The 22,969-nt window shown below is 41.7% G+C and overlaps 1 protein-coding gene across 1 annotated transcript in view; it reads left to right on the forward strand.

Moving 5' to 3' along the window:
- GSK3B (glycogen synthase kinase 3 beta) overlaps window positions 1-14,175 on the forward strand; it is a 56,156-nt gene extending 41,981 nt beyond the window's left edge. The window contains 6 exon segments of the mRNA XM_072398462.1: window positions 973-1,079; window positions 3,185-3,282; window positions 7,475-7,570; window positions 8,746-8,932; window positions 10,472-10,570; window positions 11,584-14,175. Coding sequence (XP_072254563.1) covers window positions 973-1,079; window positions 3,185-3,282; window positions 7,475-7,570; window positions 8,746-8,932; window positions 10,472-10,570; window positions 11,584-11,651 — 655 coding nt within the window. The 3' untranslated portion in view covers window positions 11,652-14,175.
- The last annotated feature ends 8,794 nt before the right edge of the window (window positions 14,176-22,969 follow it).

The raw sequence follows: 22,969 nt of genomic DNA on the forward strand, positions 1-22,969 counted from the left end.
GATATATATATATATATATATATATATATATATATATATATATATATATATATATATATACACGGTCCATAAGAAGGAACTCTTTCTTTGTGTCTAGAGGTAAACCCTGTTGGAGAAAATTTTACCAGGTTTTTTTTTTCCTGTTTATATGTTTTATTTCCCTAGTGGCTGGATTTGATAGACTTATGTCTTTTTTCCCCCTGACTTATCTTACGTGCCCACTTTACTTATGTAAGGTAGTGTCATTGATGATCTCCTCTGGCACCAAGAATGTTCTGGTGACCAGTCGGTGTAATCATAGCATGAGCAAAGACTGCGTTACCGCTAGGGGAACAGAACGGTCACATTACATAGTGCCGTACAAAGTCCATAGTCATGTCACTAGCCGTCCCTTAAAGGGGCTCACAATCTAATGTCCCTACCATAGTCATATGTCATTAATACAGTCTAAGGTCAATTTTGGGGGAAAGCCAAAAAACCTAACTGCATGTTTTTGTAATTTGTAAGGAAACCGGAGTACCCGGAGGAAACCAATGCAAACACGTGGAGAACTTGCAAACTCCATGCAGTACACTGTTAAACCCTCCCTTGCACTCCATCTTTTGAAGTGATGCATTGTTGATTTGGTGTATAGATATACACACAATATACACACAAAGTATTTTATACCATAGCAGATTTTTAGAAGGTTTGCCGTGCACTTCTAAGGAACAGGCTGGAATGAGGGAGTAAGGTGAAGGCAGAATACTTTCTATATATAGAGGCTATTTGGGTATTTTCTTGTACGGGTTATCTTTTAAATTCATAGAAACAAATTGGTTGCAGTGAGCTGCAAGATTCTCACATTTAACCTTGTCCTATCAGTGGATTTGTAGATGGTCTCAGAGTGAAATGCACTGCACATGTGACTGCATCTTAACTGTATGAAACAATCAGGATTTCTACTGAACTTTTTTATTTTCTGTCTTGCAGTGCAAAGCAGCTGGTCCGTGGGGAACCCAATGTCTCATACATCTGCTCTCGGTACTATAGGGCTCCGGAGTTGATCTTTGGGGCCACTGATTATACCTCCAGCATAGGTAGGTACACTTTTCTTTGCCTCTTATTTGTGAAGCGGATGGAATAACTCTTTGTAAAACTTTGTTGGGGCAACATTAGCACTGCATTTCCAAAAGTGGGGGACTATAAATGAAAACAGCCATACCGATTCAGAAGGCCTTGCCTCCTGCAGAATGGTCACATGACTACGAAACATCTCTGAAAGTTTTGATTTATCCAAATCATAATATAGCTAGAAGGTTTCATCTCATTCAAATGGGCTTGTTCTAAAATGGATGCTCTTTCTGCCATTTATCTATTTAGATGGGGGCAAAATATTTTCAACATCACAGAAGCAGCTTAGTTGTTACTTCTACACAAGTCAGGAATTTAGAAATAAAAGCAGAGGGAGCAGCCATAATAGCTGCAGGATGATCCAAAAATTTCAGATATGGTCACTGGCCACAGCAGAGTCACAGATATGGCAGACGCTGGGCCCAGCAGGTGACATAGATATTGGTATTGGATTCACATAGATTGTTAGGATCAGTGTTAGCAGATGCCGACTCCTAAAAATACCTGCTGCATTCTAGTTTGGTCTGACTGTCTTCTAAACTCTGCAGACTTTCCATGCCGCCTGCTGACTCTGGTATATTCTTTAAATAATAAAGGAGAATATAAGCGGGCTGTCTAATATCTGAAGATGCGGCTGTACAAGGCCCATTGCTCAGGTCATTGATATGCATCGGGCGTTGCTCACACATCTGCATCTGCAGGGCTTACATCAATATTGAAGCCTGTGTAAGATTATGAAGTCTCATTTTGGAATTTTCAACACAAATCCTAAAGATAAAATATTAAAGCAAGATATCCTCTTCTAAAGCCATAGTTCAGGTTTCATGATGGGGTCATTTTCAGGTATGAGATTACTAATTCAGCAATGACTAATACCGGCCCTTACTCACCACTGATATCATTGCTGCTGTGTCCTCTTCTGAACTTTAGGAGGACTCCACTGCTGGACAGCCAAAAGCCAGTGTCTGTCATACACTTGTCCTGTAAATGGAGGAAGATGACTCAGGATCGAGGTGTTATGTGACCACAGGGTTAGGAGGGGGGTTTAATATTTGCCCAACGATTAGATTTCAATAAGTTGCACTGAGCACTATCATCTGGATGAAAGTCTTCTAGCAACTTGTTTAATGGAACTCCGCACTAACACAACAGTGGGTTTATTATTCACAAACTGGAACTGAAGTCTTCCCAAAGTTGAAATTAGAGCAAGCAAGCCTTGGAAAAAGCTCCAAACACCATGTGTATATCACATGTATATCACCTTTGTGTATCACCCATGTGTATTAGGGGCCTTCTTGTGTCTGTGTACACCAGATAGGACCAGCCTCCCTTCTAATGAGCCATTCTCTGAAATATTGCTGATCCCACACACCATATATCAATCACCTGGACAACTGCTGAATTGCTAATTGTCAGTGTGCATTCACTGCAATCTACCCGGGCCATTTACTGTGTGTGCAAGATTTATTTCCATGCCATTTATTGCATAATTAACCAGGAAGGATTATGGGTAGTGACCAGGGATCCCCAGTAATGTTCAGGGACAGATGTTCAGGTAGGAAGAGTTTCTGCTTGTAGCATCCAATTAAAGTTCAGCTACTATTCTAAAAGTACATCAGAAGGTGGGAGGGAAGAAGCTTATGGTGGGTGGTAGCCCTGTATTGTGACCCAGTTTTTCAGTAACTACCCTTAAACAGCCAGGGGGTTACTGAAAAGTGCCGGGCAGTTCGCCCAGCTAAAAGTGGCTGGAGAGACCCACGGTACAGGATGGCAGTTGAACCAGGAATTTATCTGCCATCTGACCGAAGAATAATTTTTTCTTCCGTCATCATCATCATTATAAATTATACTTCACTTAGGCCACATGGTCTCTCTTATTTGTATTGTATGTTTTTTTATTTTTTCTTCCAAAATTACCAGAACTCTCAACTATGGGAGCCGTCTTACCCCTCAGCTGATGATAGGGCAAATGTAGGAATATAGATTCATGTGTATAACTCACAGCACAGAAGGGAGAGAATCATTTTACATGATGTAACTAAACATTGATCTTTTCCTTTCTCTTCTTCAGATGTCTGGTCAGCGGGCTGTGTGTTGGCAGAGCTGCTCTTGGGTCAGCCAATCTTCCCCGGTGACAGCGGAGTGGACCAGCTGGTGGAGATCATTAAGGTAAGGGCACCTGTTACTGAAATATTTCCCCCTTGTAAGCCAGTGCCACTCTATAATCACGTCTGGTATGGGACCTGCAGACAGCCCTTGTCTGGTGGCAAGTCATAAAGGAGACTTTTCCCTAACCAGTGCCATTGTATTGGGCATCCTGTTGTAGAGCTACAATTTGCCTCGGGTTGCAGAGCTGCTGGCCACCCCAGTTCCGGTGCCAGTGCATGAGGGAGTCTGGGTATACAGCTGCAGATCCTATATCACCTGGTGCCAATCTATGATGAAATCTCTTATAAAGCTGCAGACTTATCTGGTGCCAATCAATACGATCTTGGTGTAAGGCTGCAGACTTATCAGGTGCCAGTCATTGAGATCTTGGTGTAAGGCTGCAGACTTATCAGGTGCCAGTCATTGAGATCTTGATCTAAAGCTGCAGACTACTTAGTGCCACGTGCCAGTTCTTTATATCTTTAGCTCCCATTCCTTTGTTGGATTTCTGCATGATGTCCAGTAAATAGATCCTTCATCTAGCTGGCCAGCCTGCATTTTCCATTCTTTCCTTTTTTAATGGAGAGAAGGATCCAATCATGAGCTGCCAGGATATAGAACAATGCCAGGCCAGGCAAATATCTCACTATAGTGGGTGATAACATCCGGGAACTCTTTAGGGTCAGGCCAGGCTGACCTACTATTAGGCGTTAAATAGATGTGCGGACAGTGTACACATTTTGGTTGTCATTTGCTGTGTATACAGCATTGCCTCCAGTGTTAGCTGTGTGTGTGACTATTACATGTGTACAATACACAGCATTGTGTGTTCATTCATTGTCTGGGTGTAGGTGGAGTGCCCTGAGCCGCATTGTGTGCCATGATAAGTGAGTTCTCATGCTGTGTAGATGACAGAGGTGTGTACACAAACCCGTACAGAGTGTACCCGGTGTAGCCGTACTGTGTAGTTTTGTGGACAGCACCAGCAATATTATGATAGCTCTGTGTTCTTGTACTCGCAGCAAAGGCGACCAATCTAAACACTGTCCTAGTTAAATAGCCAAAAAAACACACATGCAGTGCGTCTCTGCAAAACATGCACATCTACAGAGTTTTAACCCTTTACACACCCTGCAAGCTGATCTGTAAAACCATTTCGGTCACTCCGGGGTCCCTGATGTGGATTTCTTTTGGCTCTGCAGCACTCTGTGTGGGGATCAGCCTGTGTTTATGATAAGGACGTGCCCACTAGATGGCACCCGTCCTCGTTTTATGGACGCCTTGGGCTTTATATTTCCTTCATCTCACAAGATGGCCTCCAATACACACAAGATGTCAGGAGTCCATAAAATAGTTAAATAGACACCTAACTGAGCCATCTTTATAGGAGGATCTGTTCTGCCTCCATGAAATGGCACATTTAGGTTTTTAAACACCCCTCCTACAAGTAAAATGGTTATCAGGGCCCCTAATATTGCTGCTAGGCTATGCTGACCTTTTCATTTGCATTCATTTTTTGCCTGTAAAACATATATTCCACGGAAGACTCTAAAGCAGACCTGGGCTAATTGCTGAGTAGCTGGAAGGTGGCATTTCCTGCCAGCCAGCAAAGCATTCTGGTCCTCCGCAATTTGCAGAGCCGCATCCTGGCGCTGTCCTTGCAGCGGTGGTGCAGAGTAAAGGCTTTATACTGCCCTCTTGTGTCCATATTTGTAATTGCACTGCATCATTCTTCTCAATATTGAGCACCATAAAAGTGAGTTTGATCCTTATTTTCAAACCTGGATGCAGTTTCCAAAAAAATCCAAAATCACCCTTTGGGGAAAAAACAAAATAAAAAATTGATGTGTATCAATGTAGCATCTTAATTTTATGCAAAGTGCATAGATCTATTTACATCAGTTCTTTTTTACAAGATTTCATGGCTACATAAGCATGAATCAGGGAAGGCTTTGCTCCCACGCTGGGTTTTCCTCTGTTTTGCTTCAATGCTCCATTTTGCTTCAGGGTTGGAACAGACTTAAAGAGCCTCTTATTTCTTAGCTTGCAAATTCATATTTCGGGGAATACATACTGCCTTTTCCTTAGTATTTAAGGCTCAATTATTGTCATTGGAAATGATCTTTCATAATCATTTGCAATGACAAAAGACTGAAGGATGAACGAGCAAGTGCTGGATATTAAGCACCATTCTGTTCTATGGAGAGGGGAGGAGGGAGAATGAGCGAGCAGCACCCCGCTGCACTCTGCTCCCTTCACTCCTATTGCCGTTGTTCATTGTCTATCGTTAATAGAACCATCAGGACAGATCCATGAATGACAATGGACGACTCCTGTGCAAGACGAGCTCCACCATTGGTATAGTTGAGAATCCTCTTCCATGTGTACATAGCCTTACTCATATCCATCATTAAGATTATAATTTATTCCAATGCTTACAGCACACATGGACACAACTCTCATGATATGGATTCTTCACATCCTTCCAAACTGCCAAGGTGACAAGGAATGGTCCGGGATCATCAGTCAGACTAATACACAATATTTACAATAACAAGACTCAGAATTACTCCGGTTCCATAATATCCGGCCAACATATCTAGAAGTTGTGATTTCAGGTCTCTAGTTTTGTCTCTGATCACTCGGTGGCCAGTGTGCCGGGACTTGTACCCAGTGCAGCCCACCAGCCTAATATTACTGTCTGGGTATCTAAATCTTACCCCGGACATAAGATGTTAATGGCAAAGCACCACAATATTTTAAATCCATTGTATATCCAGCAAAATGCTTACAGCTATGTTCCATAAATCATTTCTGCATTTTTACCATCTAAAATAAAGGAAAAGTTGTCCTCATTTCTGTATCTGGATGATAAAAATGTGAATATTTTCTGTTTAAACTTTGTGGCCCGGACTTTAATGTTGGAAAGGTGCAGCTAAGATATGAAAAGATAAAATTCCCCTTGTGCGGCTGCTTTGGGTGAGGTCATCGTCTTGGTTTAGGTGTGGCTCATTGTGGTGTCACGTTTAATCCGTTCCCCTTGGCTGGCTCCGTGTTCTCTGTGCCGCGTCCTCTCTCCCACCGGAGACTGACTGACCCACTTTTTCCAAGCCATTGACCTTTTTCTGCCATCCTCATTGGAGGTTGTTTCCTGTGTATTCTGATCTGTTTTATAGCACAGGATCCGTTATCTGTACTGAGAGTTTGGCTATTATAGGCGATATTTTCATAAATTGTATAAAATGTTACATTTTAAAGGAGTATTAGATAAAAATATATTATTGATATTATTATTAATAAACAGGGTTTAAATAGTGCTAACATTATGCAGCGCTCTACATTAAATAGGGGTTGCAAATGACAGAAAGATACAGAGTGACACAGGAGAAGGAGAGGACCCTGCCCTGAAGAGCTTACAATCTAGGAGGTGGGGGAAGTATCACACAATAGGAGGGGGATATGGAATGGTGGGGGAGTAGTGAGGGTTCAGGAGACAGAGGAAGACGGGTAGCTGAGGGTGAAGCTTTGGGTTTTGAGGGCTTTTTTAAATGAGCAAGCCAAATAGGATGAGGAGACCATTCCAGAGAGTGGGGGCAGCTCTAGAAAAATCTTGGAGTCGTGCGTGTGATGAGGTTATGAGTAAGGAAGTGATTAGTAGGTCATTGGAGGGGCAAGGAGAGCGGCTAGGGGGGTCTTTTTCTATCAGGTCAGAAAGGTAAGTGGGACAAGAGCTGTGTTGGGATTTGAAGGCAAAACACAGGAGATGAAATTGATTCTAAGGTGAAATGAAAGCCAATGAAGAGAACTACAAAAAAAAAAAATTACTTTTAAGGCTCTCAGAGCCGCTCTTCTGTCTGCCTCTAAGCTACCTATACTGCAAGGCCTTTGATTGCAGCATCTTTATCCCTGGTCCTGTGCAAACAATGGAGAATAAGTGGGAGGTTGCACAGTCTGGCATGCCATATTTGCTATATAAATGAATAAAGTTGCTTTTGTACTAAGAATTTATACAATAAACCCAAATACCTCCTGTGTGAATGTCCTCACCGTTCCCCCAGATGAATGTGTAGTGTTTTGTGTCTGTAGGCTGAACCGGCCTTTATTATTCATTGTGAAACCACCTGCTTCACCTGCTTTACTGTTGGGCAGTTCTAGAATTTTTATGGCAGCGTTTCTTCATGAATCAATGTAACCCAGCTGTTCTTTGTTGCAGGTCCTGGGCACACCGACACGGGAACAGATCCGAGAAATGAACCCCAACTACACAGAATTCAAGTTCCCCCAGATTAAGGCACACCCCTGGACTAAGGTGAGAGCCGCACACACCATTTCCTGTCTGGTCTTTTCATACATATACCACATAAAATAAACTCTCCTTCCATGCATGCATATTGGAGGAGGTTTGCCCATTTCCCTTCTGAAGTCTGACTCCATACAACAGTGATAATTCTACTTTACATGCTTCGAATCAAAAAATGAATCGCAGCCTGCATTAGAATTCATCAATCTAGTAATGCCTTGCAGCTATTACCATATTGATCATTTCTCAATATAATGAGAGGAAACCTTGGGCCTTTTCAGCTAGCAGGGGACAATTTATTTTCCTAATTGGTTGGCGATCCCCCTTGTTACATCGTCATCCATTTTAATTTTATTGGAACTGCAATTTATCTAGTAAATGTGAAATGGGATCAGGCTACAGCCTTGATATCCCATTCTGTTATCCCAGTCATCAACAATGAAAGATGAATTCCCACATTGGCTGGTCTAGGCTAGGGCATATTGCTGTTTGCATTATAACATTGAACCTGTATTCATCCTTTGGCATGAAATATTATAAATGCCTCTGTGGAATGGATTGCAGGTCATAGAAGAACTGAAATAGAATAAATGGTGAAAGCCCTGCAGCACCTTCCTATCAGTGCTAATCACTGGGAAGAAATTGTAGGTGGGTGGTAAAGTGGTACTGTATTGTGACCTAACTCATCAGTAACCACCCAAAAACAGCTGGGTGGTTGCTGAAAAGTGTCGGACGGTATGCCCAGCTAACATTTGCATTAAACCCCTATTTATTATTAATAAACAGGATTTATATACCGCCAACATATTACGCAGCGCTGTACATTAAATAGGGATTGCAAATGACAGACTAATACAGACAGTGATATAAGAGGAGAGGACTTTGCCCTGAAGAGCTTACAATCTAGTAGATTTAATGTACAACGTTGCATAATATGTTGGCGCTAATAATAGATGCTAAGAACAGTATTACAGAAGACAGTCAGACCCAATCCCCACCCACCCCCGTATCTTCCTAAACATAAAATAGTTTTGGAGTTGCACTTTAATGCTCATGTTGTTCACACACTGCAGTCTCTTGTCACCCATCTCATCCACCCTGCGACAGGGGCTTGGCAGTCATCACACTTAGCTTCGTTTTCTCTCTTCTTTTTTTTATCTTTAAAGGGTTGTGTATTTTTGCAGGTTTTCAGAGCTCGTACGCCACCAGAGGCAATTGCGCTGTGCAGCCGGCTACTGGAATATACACCCACCGCCCGCCTCACCCCCTTGGACGCCTGCGCCCACTCCTTCTTCGATGAGCTCCGGGACCCCAACCCCAAGCTTCCCAATGGTCGTGACTTTCCTGCACTCTTCAACTTTACCACTCAAGGTAATGCCCCCTTGTTTGGAGCTGGATCAGGCCTTGGCAGCTTAGATGGCACAAGTGCCCAGAGGCAAGGATTTATCGAGACACAAGAGACTATGTAAGTGTCTTCTGTCTATGATTGTATCTGCCTGTCAGCTCTCTGCCCTGATGGTGTACCCCGAGCTGCTTTTTTACAGCTCAGTGTACAGTCTCAGCACAGCTCCAGGAAAAAGTAACTTCTGTGCAGATGGAAGTACTTCATCCAAACCAAGCCGATACATAGCAAAGACTCCAAACCTGAGGATACAAACACCGGCATTTTAGGGGAAAATCTGATCACTGAAACCGTTTTCCTTCTGATCAGTAATATCCATGTGCAGATATGCTGTGCACCTCTTCAGGACCCATATTGAGCCACATTTTTAGGTTTATTTCTGGTTTACAGCACCCTTTCATCAATAAAAATAAATATATACACTGGCTGCAATACTAACCTCTGGATTGTCCTCTGAAGACTCTGTTCTGCAATCTTTTATCTTTGGGTAATCCAATCCAGTCTTGTGACCTCCTGCTGCACCATAATTTATTGCAATTATCATATAAAATGATTGGTCTCTTTCTCTGTGTTTACTATCCAAAAAATTGAATTTCTAATAAACCTGTAAAAAAAAAAAAAAAAGCCATTGACATTGTTAGGAATTCTTTAGTAGATAATACAGTCGGAGTCTGCATAGCACAACTCAATAAGTGTATCAAGTGTATATACAGATTGACCCTGACCCACTTATAACATTCACTGCTCCATTCAAGCCTCCACAAAACTTCCCATTGGTTCTGGGTATGGCAGATCATGTGACCTCATCCGAACACATGAAGACCCCTGACACCAACCTCACACAGGGTTAGGATCCTGCTATCTATAAAGGAACAACGTTGGTCTAGCAAGGAAAAAGGAAATGTCCTGGTAGGCCTATGAGTTTCAAAACATATTCAGATTTCTCTAAATGGGCAAAATTACCGAATATCTTCAGCCTTTATTGACTGTTTTAGACTGACTTTGGACATGTGTGCATTGCTCCGATAATAGCAGGTAGGGAAATGTTTGCCTTTCCTTACATAACTCATCATCAGTGCATCAGGCTCCAACAGTAATGGCGGCACACCTGGTCCAGGTAGAGTATTGGAGCTTACAGGGTGCTAGACCTGGTGTGTGACCACTAAACAGCTAGCACTCTATTCTCTGAGGAGCTCCCATCCCTGGAAGTTTAGGGTACGTGAAAACTCTTTGTGGCCCACAAAACAAAATGGGATCGAGGCAAGGTAAATATAAGCAGCATAATGATAACCATTTAGGTTCTTCTTGGACAAAGCGCAGAATAAATGTTGTTGCTTACAAAGCTGGGACGGTGGCAACTGTTTATTTTGTGCAGTGTCCTTTAAATAAAATATTTTCCTTTTCAAACAGGTTGATGGAATTTCTATACATCTATATTTGACTTAAAGAACTAGCTATTGTCTTTTTAAAAGTGGTTTTCTTACTCTGGCTTTTTTCTTAACCTGCAGAACTGTCAAGCAACCCCTCGCTGTCATCTATACTCATCCCACCACATGCTCGAAACCAGGCCTCCGTGTCTACACCCACGAATGCCACAGCGACATCAGGTGAGGGGGATGCAGATGTGTCTGACCTTTGTGTATTAATATTATCCAGCACGCTGGCTCAGTGGTTAGCACTCCAACTTTTGCAGTACTGGGTCTCGGGTTTGAATCTCGGCCAGGACACTATCTGCATGGAGTTTGCAGATTCTCCCTGTGTTTGCGTGTGTTTCCTCCCACATTACAAAAACATGCAGTTGGGGTTTTGGCTTCCCTCCACAAAAATCACCTTACTATTAAAAACATTTGTCTATGGTAGGGACATTAGATTGTGAGCGCATTTGAGAAAAAGCTAGTGACATGAGTATGGACTTTGTACAATGCTGCGTTATATGTCGGCACTTTTTTAAATTCTGTATTTATACATAAATTACACAGCCCTAGTTGTCCCTCAAAGGGGCTCATAATCTAATGTCACTACCATATTCATATCTCAATATCAGTGTAATTTTATCAACAAGGTCAATTTTTAGGGTAAGCCAACTAACCTAACTGCATGTTTTTGGAATGTGGGAGGAAACCGGAGTACTCGGGGGGGAAACGCACACAAACACAGGGAGAACCTGCAAACTCCATGCAGATAGTGTGGTTCCAACCTGGGACCCAGCACTGAAAGGGCCAGAGAGCGAACCTCTGAGCCAACTATATATGCCATGATATGGTCTCTCATTTCCATGGCCATAAAAAATATATTATCCGTGTTGAAAGACTTGAAAAAGTTTTTGCTAGCTAATAAAGTGCTTTTGTAGAATATTAGCAGCATGGTAGATGACCTGGACATGTGTGTGAGTGGTGGTGACCTGGAAAAGAGTAATGTTGGACTGGCGTTAGTGTTTTGTAGTTCAAAGATTTTATTGAAAATTTGTAGAAATACATTAAGCAGTTATGTTATACATAATAAAAGGTATAACAAAGGCGTTAGTGTTTTGATTCCGCAGACAGGACCCAGAACATGTGCTATACTTTTGTGATTTCCTCTCTTGGCCATCCCTCTCATCCGATTTCCTTTTTTCTTCCAGATTCAAACGCTGGGGATCGCGGGCCGACCAACAATGCAGCGTCAGCATCAGCCTCCAACTCCTCCTGAGCCATTAGCAAAGCATGTTCTGCGCACGGGCGAGAAGGAAACGGGCAAAGTAGCAAGAGGGTGGGGAATAAGAGAGGGGGTGGAGCGCGCACACAGCACACCCCTTCCCTGGACTCTCCCGACAGACACTGGCCACATCTATCAAGGAAAAAATATATATATATATACATAACTGTAAAGACACGCCATCCTGTCAATTTTAGTGGTTCAGTTTTTTTTTATTATTATAATTATTATTATTATTTAACCTTGTAAAATATCTATAAATACAGGTTTTTTTTTTTTTTTTTTTTTTTTCAATTTTTTTTTTTTTTTTAACTCACTCCGTAGGAGTTTTCTGGGTGAGGGTGGACGGGGCTGCAACGCTGGTTCCCCCCTTTCCCAGACTATTGCTGGTCATCAGCGTTTTCTTAGCACCCGGCTTATGTGATTTAGAAGTCGCTGCCACACTTATACCTTTCGGATCTCCGTCAGTGGCTGGGTTTCTAGCAGGCACCGTCTCGTCAGAATTGATTATTGGAGTGCCTTATTGTGAAAGATCTGTGCACCCTTCTGCAATCTGTTCAACCTCAGACAATGTGGATCTGCCAATCTAGAGCATGCAAGGGGGTGGGGGGGGGATTGGGGGGCCAGAGCATTTTAGTGTTGCATGGCATTAGAAATTGTGTGATTTTTACCTGTGCAGCATTGCGTTTTTGGTGGCATGGGTTTGATCTCTTCAAGTCAGTGTTAAGCCTCCGGCTATCGCTGAGTCCCCATCATTCATCAGCATCCTTAGGCAGAATGGGTCCCGTAATCCCCCAAAGGGCCTATTTGTGTTTATATGCGTGAGGGGTCTGGTAAAGGTTATCCCGGGAACAGTTAAATTCTTCTTTCACCTTTCAGAAACCACCAGTGCCAAGTCTGCTTGTTAAAGGAGGTTCAGCCCTATAGCGACCTTGTCAGGCAAGAGTTTAACTTTATACTGGGAAACCTTTTTTTATTCTGTAAAGATTTAACTATGAAACAGACAACATTTACCTCACCCGCATAGGGTGACCACGGGCATTACTTCTGGGCCTGGCCAGTGCTGTGCTTTGCCCTATTGAAGCCAGGACCTTACAACTTCTGCCTGTTGCTGGTATTTTCCTGACCCGGGGCCTAATGATATGATGACACCATCAGGCAGCGGTGTAGAGCCCCCCTTTGTGTTATACGCGTGCGTATGCTAACACTTTATGGTGTCCAGTCCTGCGCTTATAAGCTACGTTGTGATTTTTTCCTCTTCTTACTAGTCCAGGTCTGCATTTGTTCCAGTCTACCTGCAATATGAAACTGCGCTTCTTGTTTTTATAATATATAGGTTACAATCATTTACAAATAAGTTACCAGGGGTGGGCCCCTCCAGCTCCAGAAAGCTTCTAGTGAAAGTGATCAAACTTTCTACATTAGTAAATGTCTGCTAAAAATGGCGACACATCTGGCAGCTTCTCTCAAACATCATGGCGGAGCCGACTTTGGATTGTATTGGTCAGAGCCTCCTAAATTCACAACTTAGCTCTTTAGTATTTACCCCAGAATTTTTTTCTGGGTATAAAGAACTGTAGCTGGGTGACGACCGCTGTATCGTGACTAAATTTTTTCAGTTAACACCAAAAAACAGCCGGGTGGTTACTGAAAAGTGCTGGGCGATGCGCCCAGCTAAAAGAGGCTAGGGAGATCACTGCTCTTGGCACCAGAATTCTGTCAGCACAACGCGGTCTCCATTTTGTACCCGAATATACGATTTTATGCTATCTGTCTATACAGCACCATGTTGCTGTAGTTTCCAACCTCTCGATGAAATCGTCAAACCGCAGCTGGTCGTTAAGTCTTTCACATGGTGGCTGGTCCTGTTATGTTTTACCTAAATATTTGTATCATTTTAGACACATGCGTCTGCAAAATGTTCGTTTGTTGTCATTTACAACTGTGCAATGGTTGGTAGGACATTGGTTAGTCTGTAGAAGGTTCTGGATATAAATCCATTCCTATCCAGCATTTCATGGGGGGTGTCTAGAATCCTCCAAAAACTGCAGCGACTTCCATTTTTTTGTTATGTCAGATTTGCAGCCTTCTGCCCTTGATGAAGCGAGCTATACCCAGTTCTTGACCAGTCCCATTACCCCCAGATCCCCAGCGGGTTCATAATAGCACACAGGGCAGGGTTGTAATTGGCGGGAAGGATGGGGCGCAGGCAGCGTTGTCCACGACAGATTTTAATACTTTTTTTTTTTCTGTGCAAAACAAAAAAATACAAATTGCAATAATTTTATTTTTTATTTAATTTTTTATTATTCTTTTCAAGTCTTACGTGGGTTGGAAAGGGATGTGACGGCGACGTGCTTCAGAATGTAGCTTTCAGCTGTGATCGACTCCTCCTATAGAATATATACATATATATATATTTTTTGCTTCGCCTGTAATATCGCTTTGTGTGTTTTCTGATGGACGGCTTGGCTGCCAACACAATTCAGCCAGGGAAAAAAAAACGCTCCATCAAAACTATGTGTAAAAACAAAAAAAGAAAAAAAAAAAAAGCCCCTTCTTGGTGAGGTCAGGTACTGATGGGGATTAGCCCCTTCTTGGTGAGGTCAGGTACTGATGGGGATTAGCCCCTTCTTGGTGAGGTCAGATACTGATGGGGATTAGCCCCCTATTGATGAGGTCAGGTACTGATAGTTATTTGCCCCCTGTTGGTGGGTGTGAGGTACTGATGACACTCGGGTTACTCCTCACTAAACCGGTGACCCCATGTCTTTATGGAGCTGGCTATATCCCAATATCCCCAGCATAGTCTAATTGTGAGGTATTCACATATATCAATTATCAGTCATACATGTACAATGCCTTTTCACGCAAACCTTTGTCACATTTCGCAGCTGCTCACAGCCCTGGACAGACAGAAAAGTGACGAGAAAATAAAAGATTCAGTAATCTCCCCAGAGACAAATTAGGAGCTGTGGGAGGAAATCTCGTATGATATTCATTTAAAATGAATGGCTGTATGAACGCTATTCACCCACCACCACCAGCTGAATCATTAATTTTAATGGATGAGATTTATTATTCCTACTTTGAAATCGGTCTCACAATTCCTGAAGAAGCAGATTCTGCGAAACGCGCCAAATTTGGGATTGCAAAGTTTTAGGAAAAGATGATTTCATTGAAGGGGGTAATTGAGAGAGATTTGATGTTGGCACCAATGCTGCTATGTCTGGCAGATTAATACTCATAGCAAATAGTTGTGAGAGGAGCTAATTAACCGAACGCTTTTTTTTGGGATGTTGTGACAAAAAGTTGCTAGTAAAGCCCAGACAAGCAGAAGGAGAATTTATAAACCACTGAACAGAGCCCTGACCTTACTGAACTCCTTTGGGGTGAATTGGAACCCCATTGGTATCGGAATGTCTAACAAGCTCCCTTAGCTTTGATGGTCCGGTGTCCACAGACTTCTGGTGAATAATGTTTGAGTGAATGAGAGACTTTGTAAATGATGATTGATTGGTGTGTTGCAGAGTGAAAGTTTGGATGTCTATGTGAATCTCGAGGTGTTTGCTGTATAAAAAAGTTGCTGAGAATGGACGGAAAACAAACAAACCTCGGTCTGAGTGAAAGTTTTGGGAGGTTTGATCCTCAAATGTTACAAATTCCACTTATTGTCTGTGCTCAATCTGCACTGGTGAATTCTTGATTGTGGGTCCCCCTACTAATTTATTGCAATTGCTGGTAATCACAAATGGTTAAAAATCCTGCTCTCTTCTGCTAAATTCACCAGTTTATTCACACAATTACTACAGTACTAAAACTGTTTGATCAAGTTACGCTGCTGGTGCACAGATTGTAATGAAAATAATAGAAACTAAAGTGCGTCAATATACAAAGGTCATTATCCGCTCCTTTGATGGTGATCTAACAGATGCTTTGCCATTAACAGAGCAGCTTGTGGATTCTTGTAGATTCATATTAGGGAATGCATATTCCCTCTGGGGTATGTTCAGACCCACAAAACGCTGAGATCTGTCATTTATAACCCCCCCCGTGATAAACATTCTGTTTGGTTTCAGGGCATCTAGCAATGGTGGATTAGGCCCGGTAAACACTCAAGGAACCGTTCCCGATTGTCTTGGGTAAAAAAATCTAGAATTAGCTTTATTTAATGTACAGAGCTGCATTATAAGCCGGCGCTATATAAATCCTGTTTAATAATAATAATTAGCATAGCTGTCCCCAGTGTCAGTGAAATGCGGTGCTGGGTCAGTGAATGTCAATGGCTATTACTTTTTATTGGGGAATATGTTCTCCTTTCTCTTGTCCTCTCTATAGAGCAGAGCTTTCTGTTCAGCATTTGTTTTATTGTCACTACAATCACAATTCTGTATAGCAAGATTATTATTATCCAGTATTTATATAGCACCAACATATGCAGTGCTGTACAAAGTCCATAGTCATGTGACAAGCTGTCTCACAATCTAATGTCCCTACCATAGCCATATGTCATTAATGTAGTCCAAGGTCAATTTTGAGGGGAAGCCAATTACCCTAACTGCATGTTTTTGGAATGTGGGAGGAAACCGGAGTACCGGGAGGAAACCCACACAGACACGGGGAGAACGTACAAACTCCATGCAGATAGAGTCCTGGCCGAGACTCCTGGGACCCAGCGCTGCAAAGGCCAGAGTGCTACCAACAAAGCCACCATGCTGCCCAGTTATTATTTATATACCCAGCTTTAGCCTTACTACACATGACAATCATCAATTCCTATTCAATATCAAATAAAATAATCTGAAGTCAGCAGCTGATCAGTTGCAGGTAACCGGTTTTTGAATTTCTGATCAGATGTGTTAGTAAATTTCCATTCATGTGTGCAAATAATCCGATCAGAATTCTGAAAACCTTATAACCAACAAAAATATGCAGAATAAAGTACACATATGCCAAGCACCAAAATGGCAGCTATATCAGAGATCGGTGTGCTTAATAACGAAGGAAAGATTATATAGACATTAACTGCATAGTATACACTACATATCAAATATATTGAATGTACACCATTGCATACCATATTCAAAGGCAGGGACAAAAACAGAGGAAGGGGCCACTATTTGGCACTATATATAACATTTCTGAATAAAGTTTAGAGTATAGGCTTCACTAACAAGTTAGTTTTCAAAAAAAAAAGGTCAACGTTAAAGAGCGGTTTCTGTCCACTGACATCAAGCTGTTACATCTAATTGTTAAGTTGCAGCTATCTTTGTATAGAAGACTAAACGCGTTTCGCCTAATCAGGCTTCCTCAGGGGCGTTTATTGGCTTGCTTTCTAGTGATAAAACTGTGCGTCGACACATGAAAGAAAATTAACTTAGTACAATATATTTATACTCAGTATGTTCATTTTATATCTTTTTGGGGTTGGCAACTTAATAGAAGTAATCTGAAGTAAAAAACATTATAGGTATACAACTCCTCCACCAACTAACATTACATTTACCTATACACAGGTCAGCTCACCTTTCTGTACTGATATGTGAGCGCCTTGTGCTCTATGACATGTACGATAGATATACATTGACTAGTCTGGTGATCATAGCTTTTCTGTGGCATTGCATTGTATCGGAGATGTGGAATTCATGAACTATGATGAAGATGGAATTTTATATGGATATTATATGGAATTCTGCAAACCTGAGTCATCCAAGAGCCGGGTCTGAACGAGGTTTGTGGTTCTGATAAGTGGGATCATATGTTGGATTCCTGGGTTTGAAGATCTCTGGCTGTGTTTGTGATTTCCACACTAACATGGGATCATCAGGTGGTTGGCGATTTACAGTATTCTGCATCAAAATGTGAACCTCTTTGGAGGCCTTTGGTGACCAAAATGGTTCCCGCAGTAACTTAAAGGGTCTATCTAATAATTATATTAGCTTAACCACAATAGGTTGAAAAAAGACAAATAATTTTTATTTTATACATTAAAAAACAAGTGAAAAATCACACAAATAATTGATAAAAACATCTTCCATGTGTAATATGGTGTCACATAGATAGAATCATAATTCAACGCTTTTCACAGGTATCCCCCGCTTCTTCAGAAAATGAATCTAGACCTAATAATACAATTGAGCTATATTCAATTTCACAAAATAATATTTTAGTAAATATCATTATTATAATTTATATATCCTACCAATTAGAAATATGAATACATAAACATCCTCACTCCAGGTGGATGTCTCCTCCAATAGATTACATGCGGGTCAAAAAGTCTCAGAACAGATGGATTGCAGCTTGAAGTAAGAGCTTGGCATTAATAACGCACCAGCCTCATCTGCCCCTCTAGCAAATCAATTCTTTCAAAGCACTTACTTATTATATATCTCCAGCACACTTACATAAAAATCTACCAACTTTGTTCATAGGAATCACTTGAAACTAGTTGTTTGAGATTACCATGCCCTTATATGCGTTTTTATCTGTAACTATAAATTATTACAGATCTCTTGAATAGATTATTTATTATAGGTTAGTAAGGTGAAGTTTACATTTAAATACAACATGTAAAATCTATTTATTGTACATATAGGGTGTTAAAATATTTTACTAATTAGCTATCACTTGCATGTTTCCAGGTGATACCGGATAATATATAATATAATGATATAATTCGAGATCCCAATTGTGCCGTTCTGAGACTTTTTGGCCCGCATGCAATCTATTGGAGGAGACATCCACCTGGAGTGAGGATGTTTATGTATTCCTATTCCTAATTGGTAGGATATATAAATTATATTAATGATATTTACTAAAATGATATTTTGTGAAATTTAATATAGCGCAATTGTTGTATTATTATTAGGTCTCGATACATTTCCTGAAGACGCGGGGGATACTTGTGAAACGCGTCGAATTATGATTCTATCTAACTATGTGAGACCATATTACACATGGAAGATGTTTCTATAAATTATTTGTGATTTTTTTAACTTGTTTTTTAAAGTATAAAAAAAAGTTTTTTTTGATTAACTTTTATAACAATATCCTCAAAAGTCCCTTCATTCAATTGTGATACAGAAAAAATTTATCTTTTTTGGATGTGGCACACATGTAAAATATTTTTCTGACCACTAGAGAGGATTCCAAAATATGAAAGAAGTCGAAGTTAATTTGATATACCCACTCAAGACAGAAACAAATCCCAGATATAAAACCCTATGGGCTTAGTTGGTCCGGAGGAAGGCAAAAAAAACCCTGGTACAATTTGCTTCAACAGGGGAAAAAAAATTCCTTCCTAGTCCCATGAGGCAATCGGATGTTCCCTGGATCAGCAGTCTCTGTTATCTTTACTTTAAATCCCTAATCCCCAGTTATATTCTGTGCTATCATCCAGCTTTTTCTTAACGCAATCTATAGTAGTTGCTGAAACTTCTTCCTGATGGAGCCAAATCCATATTTTCACAGACCTTACAGTGAAGAATCCCTTCCTTATCCGGAGCTTAAACTTCTTTTCCTCCAGACGCAAAGAGCGCCCCCTTGTGCCAAAAGTATTCCCTAAATATTTGATTCTCCTTAATTGCATTTTATAGCTAATATTCATCTGTATCTAGCTGGTAGAGAATGGCTGCTCTGTAATATTCCCCTTCATTAGCAGTCAAAAACTATGCAACTAGCAGCTCCAAGTGCAAAGCAAACTGCAATGATGTGGCAACTTTTAATTACACTTTTAATTTAGAGTAAGAACAGTTCTTGTAAATTGAGATTGTAGAAAGATGTGTAGCCGGCTCTTCCCATCACAACTCCCAAACACACAAACTATAAATGACATTTTACACCTCAGGGATGACCTGTGACCTAATGGCCATAAAACAGAAATATCAATGGGGGAAATCCCAAATATTATAATACCCGGAGTGCCCCTTCCCCAGGGCAGTGTGGGGGGGAAAGTTTGAGCCGATTGGTCTATAGTTTGTTATTAGGAGCGGCCTTGCACTTTGCCCCCGAAATGTGCAGCTCCCCCAGGTCAGGCCAACCAGTTCTTCGAGTCCTTCCAGTTCCGGGGAGCTCGGTGCAGCTTCTGTAGTTCTGGAAACGTTTTGGTCGTTGGCCTCATTGTGCCAATCGTTGCTTCTTTCCATTCCTTTAAAACAAAGACGGCCAGTTCTGTCCCACTCGTGGTTTTGTTTTACATGAAGTATAGAAAGGCTGAGAACATTGGGCAGTTATTAACATAATACAGAATTTAAATAGCACCAACATATTGCATAGCGCTGTACAATTAAATAGGGTGCTTTTTTCACTGTGGGGATTTACATTTCCTGTCCTGCTGACCCCAATAATGATTTCCTTTTACTAAGGACGGTTACAGAACCACTTCAAGAACAAATGTCAGGATTATATTTCATTTTCTTGTGTTGGTGACCCTTTAATTTATGATCCCGGTGGAACTGGAACTGGAACTGAAGGGATATCCTAAGAAGAACAGCAATGAGACCGAACAGACTGACTCCTGACTCTTATACATTTTATGTGGCTGGAAGTTTGTAGTCAGTCAGTCATTCAGTCAGTCAGTTTCTGTCAGTCTGTCAGTCAATCTCTGTCAGTCACTGTCTGTCTGTCAGTCAGTCAGTCAGTCTCTGTCTATCAGTCAGTCTCTGTCTGTCAGTCAGTCAGTCAGTCTCTGTCAGTCAGTCAGTCAGTGTCTGTCTGTCAGTCACTGTCTGTCCGTCTCTGTCAGTCAGTCAATCTCTGTCAGTCACTGTCTGTCAGTTTCTGTCTGTCAGTCAGTCTCTGTCAGTCACTGTCTGTCAGTTTCTGTCTGTCAGTCAGTCTGTCTCTGTCTGTCTGTCAGTCAGTCAGTCTCTGTCTGTCAGTCAGTCAGTCAGTCTCTGTCTGTCAGTCTCTGTCAGTCAGTCAGTCAGTCAATCTCTGTCAGTCACTGTCTGTCTGTCAGTCAGTCAGTCTCTGTCAGTCAGTCAGTCAGTCAGTGTCTGTCTGTCAGTCAGTCAGTCTCTGTCTGTCTGTCAGTCAGTCAGTCTCTGTCTGTCTGTCTGTCAGTCTCTGTCTGTCTGTCAGTCAGTCAGTCTCTCTCTGTCTGTCAGTCAGTCAGTCAGTCAGTGTCTGTCTGTCAGTCAGTCAGTCTCTGTCTGTCTGTCTGTCTGTCAGTCTCTGTCTGTCTGTCAGTCTCTGTCTGTCTGTCAGTCTCTGTCTGTCTGTCAGTCAGTCAGTCAGTCAGTCTCTGTCTGTCAGTCAGTCAGTCAGTCAGTGTCTGTCTGTCAGTCAGTCAGTCTCTGTCTGTCTGTCAGTCAGTCAGTCTCTGTCTGTCTGTCAGTCAGTCAGTCTCTGTCTGTCTGTCTTGTAGAAGGGCAAAGACAAAGTGCCTCCTCTTATTTTTTTTTTTTTACATGGGGTTTTCAAAATGCTAATTTTGGGTTGATGCTTCCAAAAAGGAGGAGGGGCTTCTGTGCCCCATTCTCCAATTAGCTGATAGGAGCACCAGTGACTGCAAATAAATATCTTACACTGATCAAAATGATTTTTATAATTACAAATGTAGGTTATAAAATATTTGAATGTTCTAAAGCATCCCTTGTCTTTTAGCATAAAGTGACAAAGTATTTCTATGTCAGAATAAATCTTCAGGAAACTCAGGGGAGGGGCTTCCAGTGACATCACATGGACATCATTTACTATAATACCAAATATGGAGCTGCAGCAATGAGGTCACAGGGAACCCCCAGAAGGCTCCTCCCCCAAGTTCCCTGTATGCTTCCAATCAATCTGTGAAGACTCCCTCCCTATAAATCTGCCAGCCGCTGTCTTTATGCTAAAAGTAAATGACTGCACACAAATGTTTCCCCCCAGCATGTGACCTGTACCAGCTGACCCCCCAATACCCTTCACACAGCAATACAACGTGTAAATCTTGTTTATTCCAGGCACCGACCTCCTCGTCAGCGTCCTGTGACACTCTCAGAGCACGTACACAATAAACAGTCCACATTCTCATCTGTAATTGTTCCCACAGTCTCCACTCCTCCTGCTGCAAAATCTCCTCCAGGAGACCGACCTTCCCCTCCATCCATTGTCACAATAAACACAAAGCACAGACACAACTGGTAACAAATTAAAAACTAAACATGCCATCATGGAGATATTCACCAACATGCAAGATACATTCACAGTCAGAGATGGGGGAGGGGGATTGAAGTGGTGATTGGTCCTGCATTCTGTGACATCAGAATTCCTGAGATTTGAACCACCGGCAAATGGAGGGATGTGTGACTAAAGGAGGAACTCCGGGGATAGCTGTGGTCCCTTGAGCACCTGATCCCTATAGGGTCCTTTTCTAGAATCTGCGCTCCTCCTGGGCGTGAACCATGCATGTTAATAGAGTAGCCAGCATCCTATGGGGCAATGTAGATTTTATCCATTGGTTTCTTATGGTGGACCCGGAGGACAGACGATCAGAAGGATTATGGTGAGGTAAGGCTGTGTTATTGTTATTTGGTGAATTCTCCTAGAGCTTTGCTTTATCACTCCGGCTGGAGAAATTTCTTGCATCGTAATGTTGCAGATGGGTTACTGAATCCTACAGAATGGACCGGATGGAACTCCGAATATTTTGCATTGTCCTGGAAATAGGAGATTCTTCCCGGACTGCCCATTGTCATTGCTTCTTGTAATGGAGAAACAACGTCTACACTAAGGCACGATTTATAAACATGGCGGCCTATACACCAGAATTCAAGTATTTGTCTAGGAAATAAATTCATCCGTGCTGAGCAAAATTGGGGGTTTTAGTCCCAATGAAATGGTGGCAACTAAATAGTTACAATGGGGTTTAAATGACTCCTAAAACAGACGCCTATGCCTATTGTGCCAAAAAGAACTCTCCTGACAGTGGATATTAGAAAACTGAGGGATCCGAACCCAAATACTGACCGAAACCTTGATCCCTACACTGACCCTAAACTTGGATCACAACTGTCATTACAGCACAGGCCCTAACTTTTATCATAGGGTGAATGTAACCTTTGTCCAAATACTGACCCCAAATCCAGACCCAACCTTTATCCTAACAGTGGCCCTAAACCCAAATCTCAACCACCATCCCAACACGGTTTCCCCAACTTTTATGCCAATGCTGACCCTAAACCTGCAACCCAACCTTCCTCCAAACACTCAAATACTGGCTTAACCTCCTTCCAAATAATGCCCCCAAACCCGGATCTCAACCACCATCCCAACACACTTACCCCAACCTTTATCCTATGCAGAATGTAATCCTAATTCTAACATTG

The sequence above is a fragment of the Pyxicephalus adspersus genome, chromosome 1 (assembly GCF_032062135.1).
Source record: "Pyxicephalus adspersus chromosome 1, UCB_Pads_2.0, whole genome shotgun sequence".
Classification (NCBI taxonomy): Eukaryota; Metazoa; Chordata; class Amphibia; order Anura; family Pyxicephalidae; genus Pyxicephalus; species Pyxicephalus adspersus.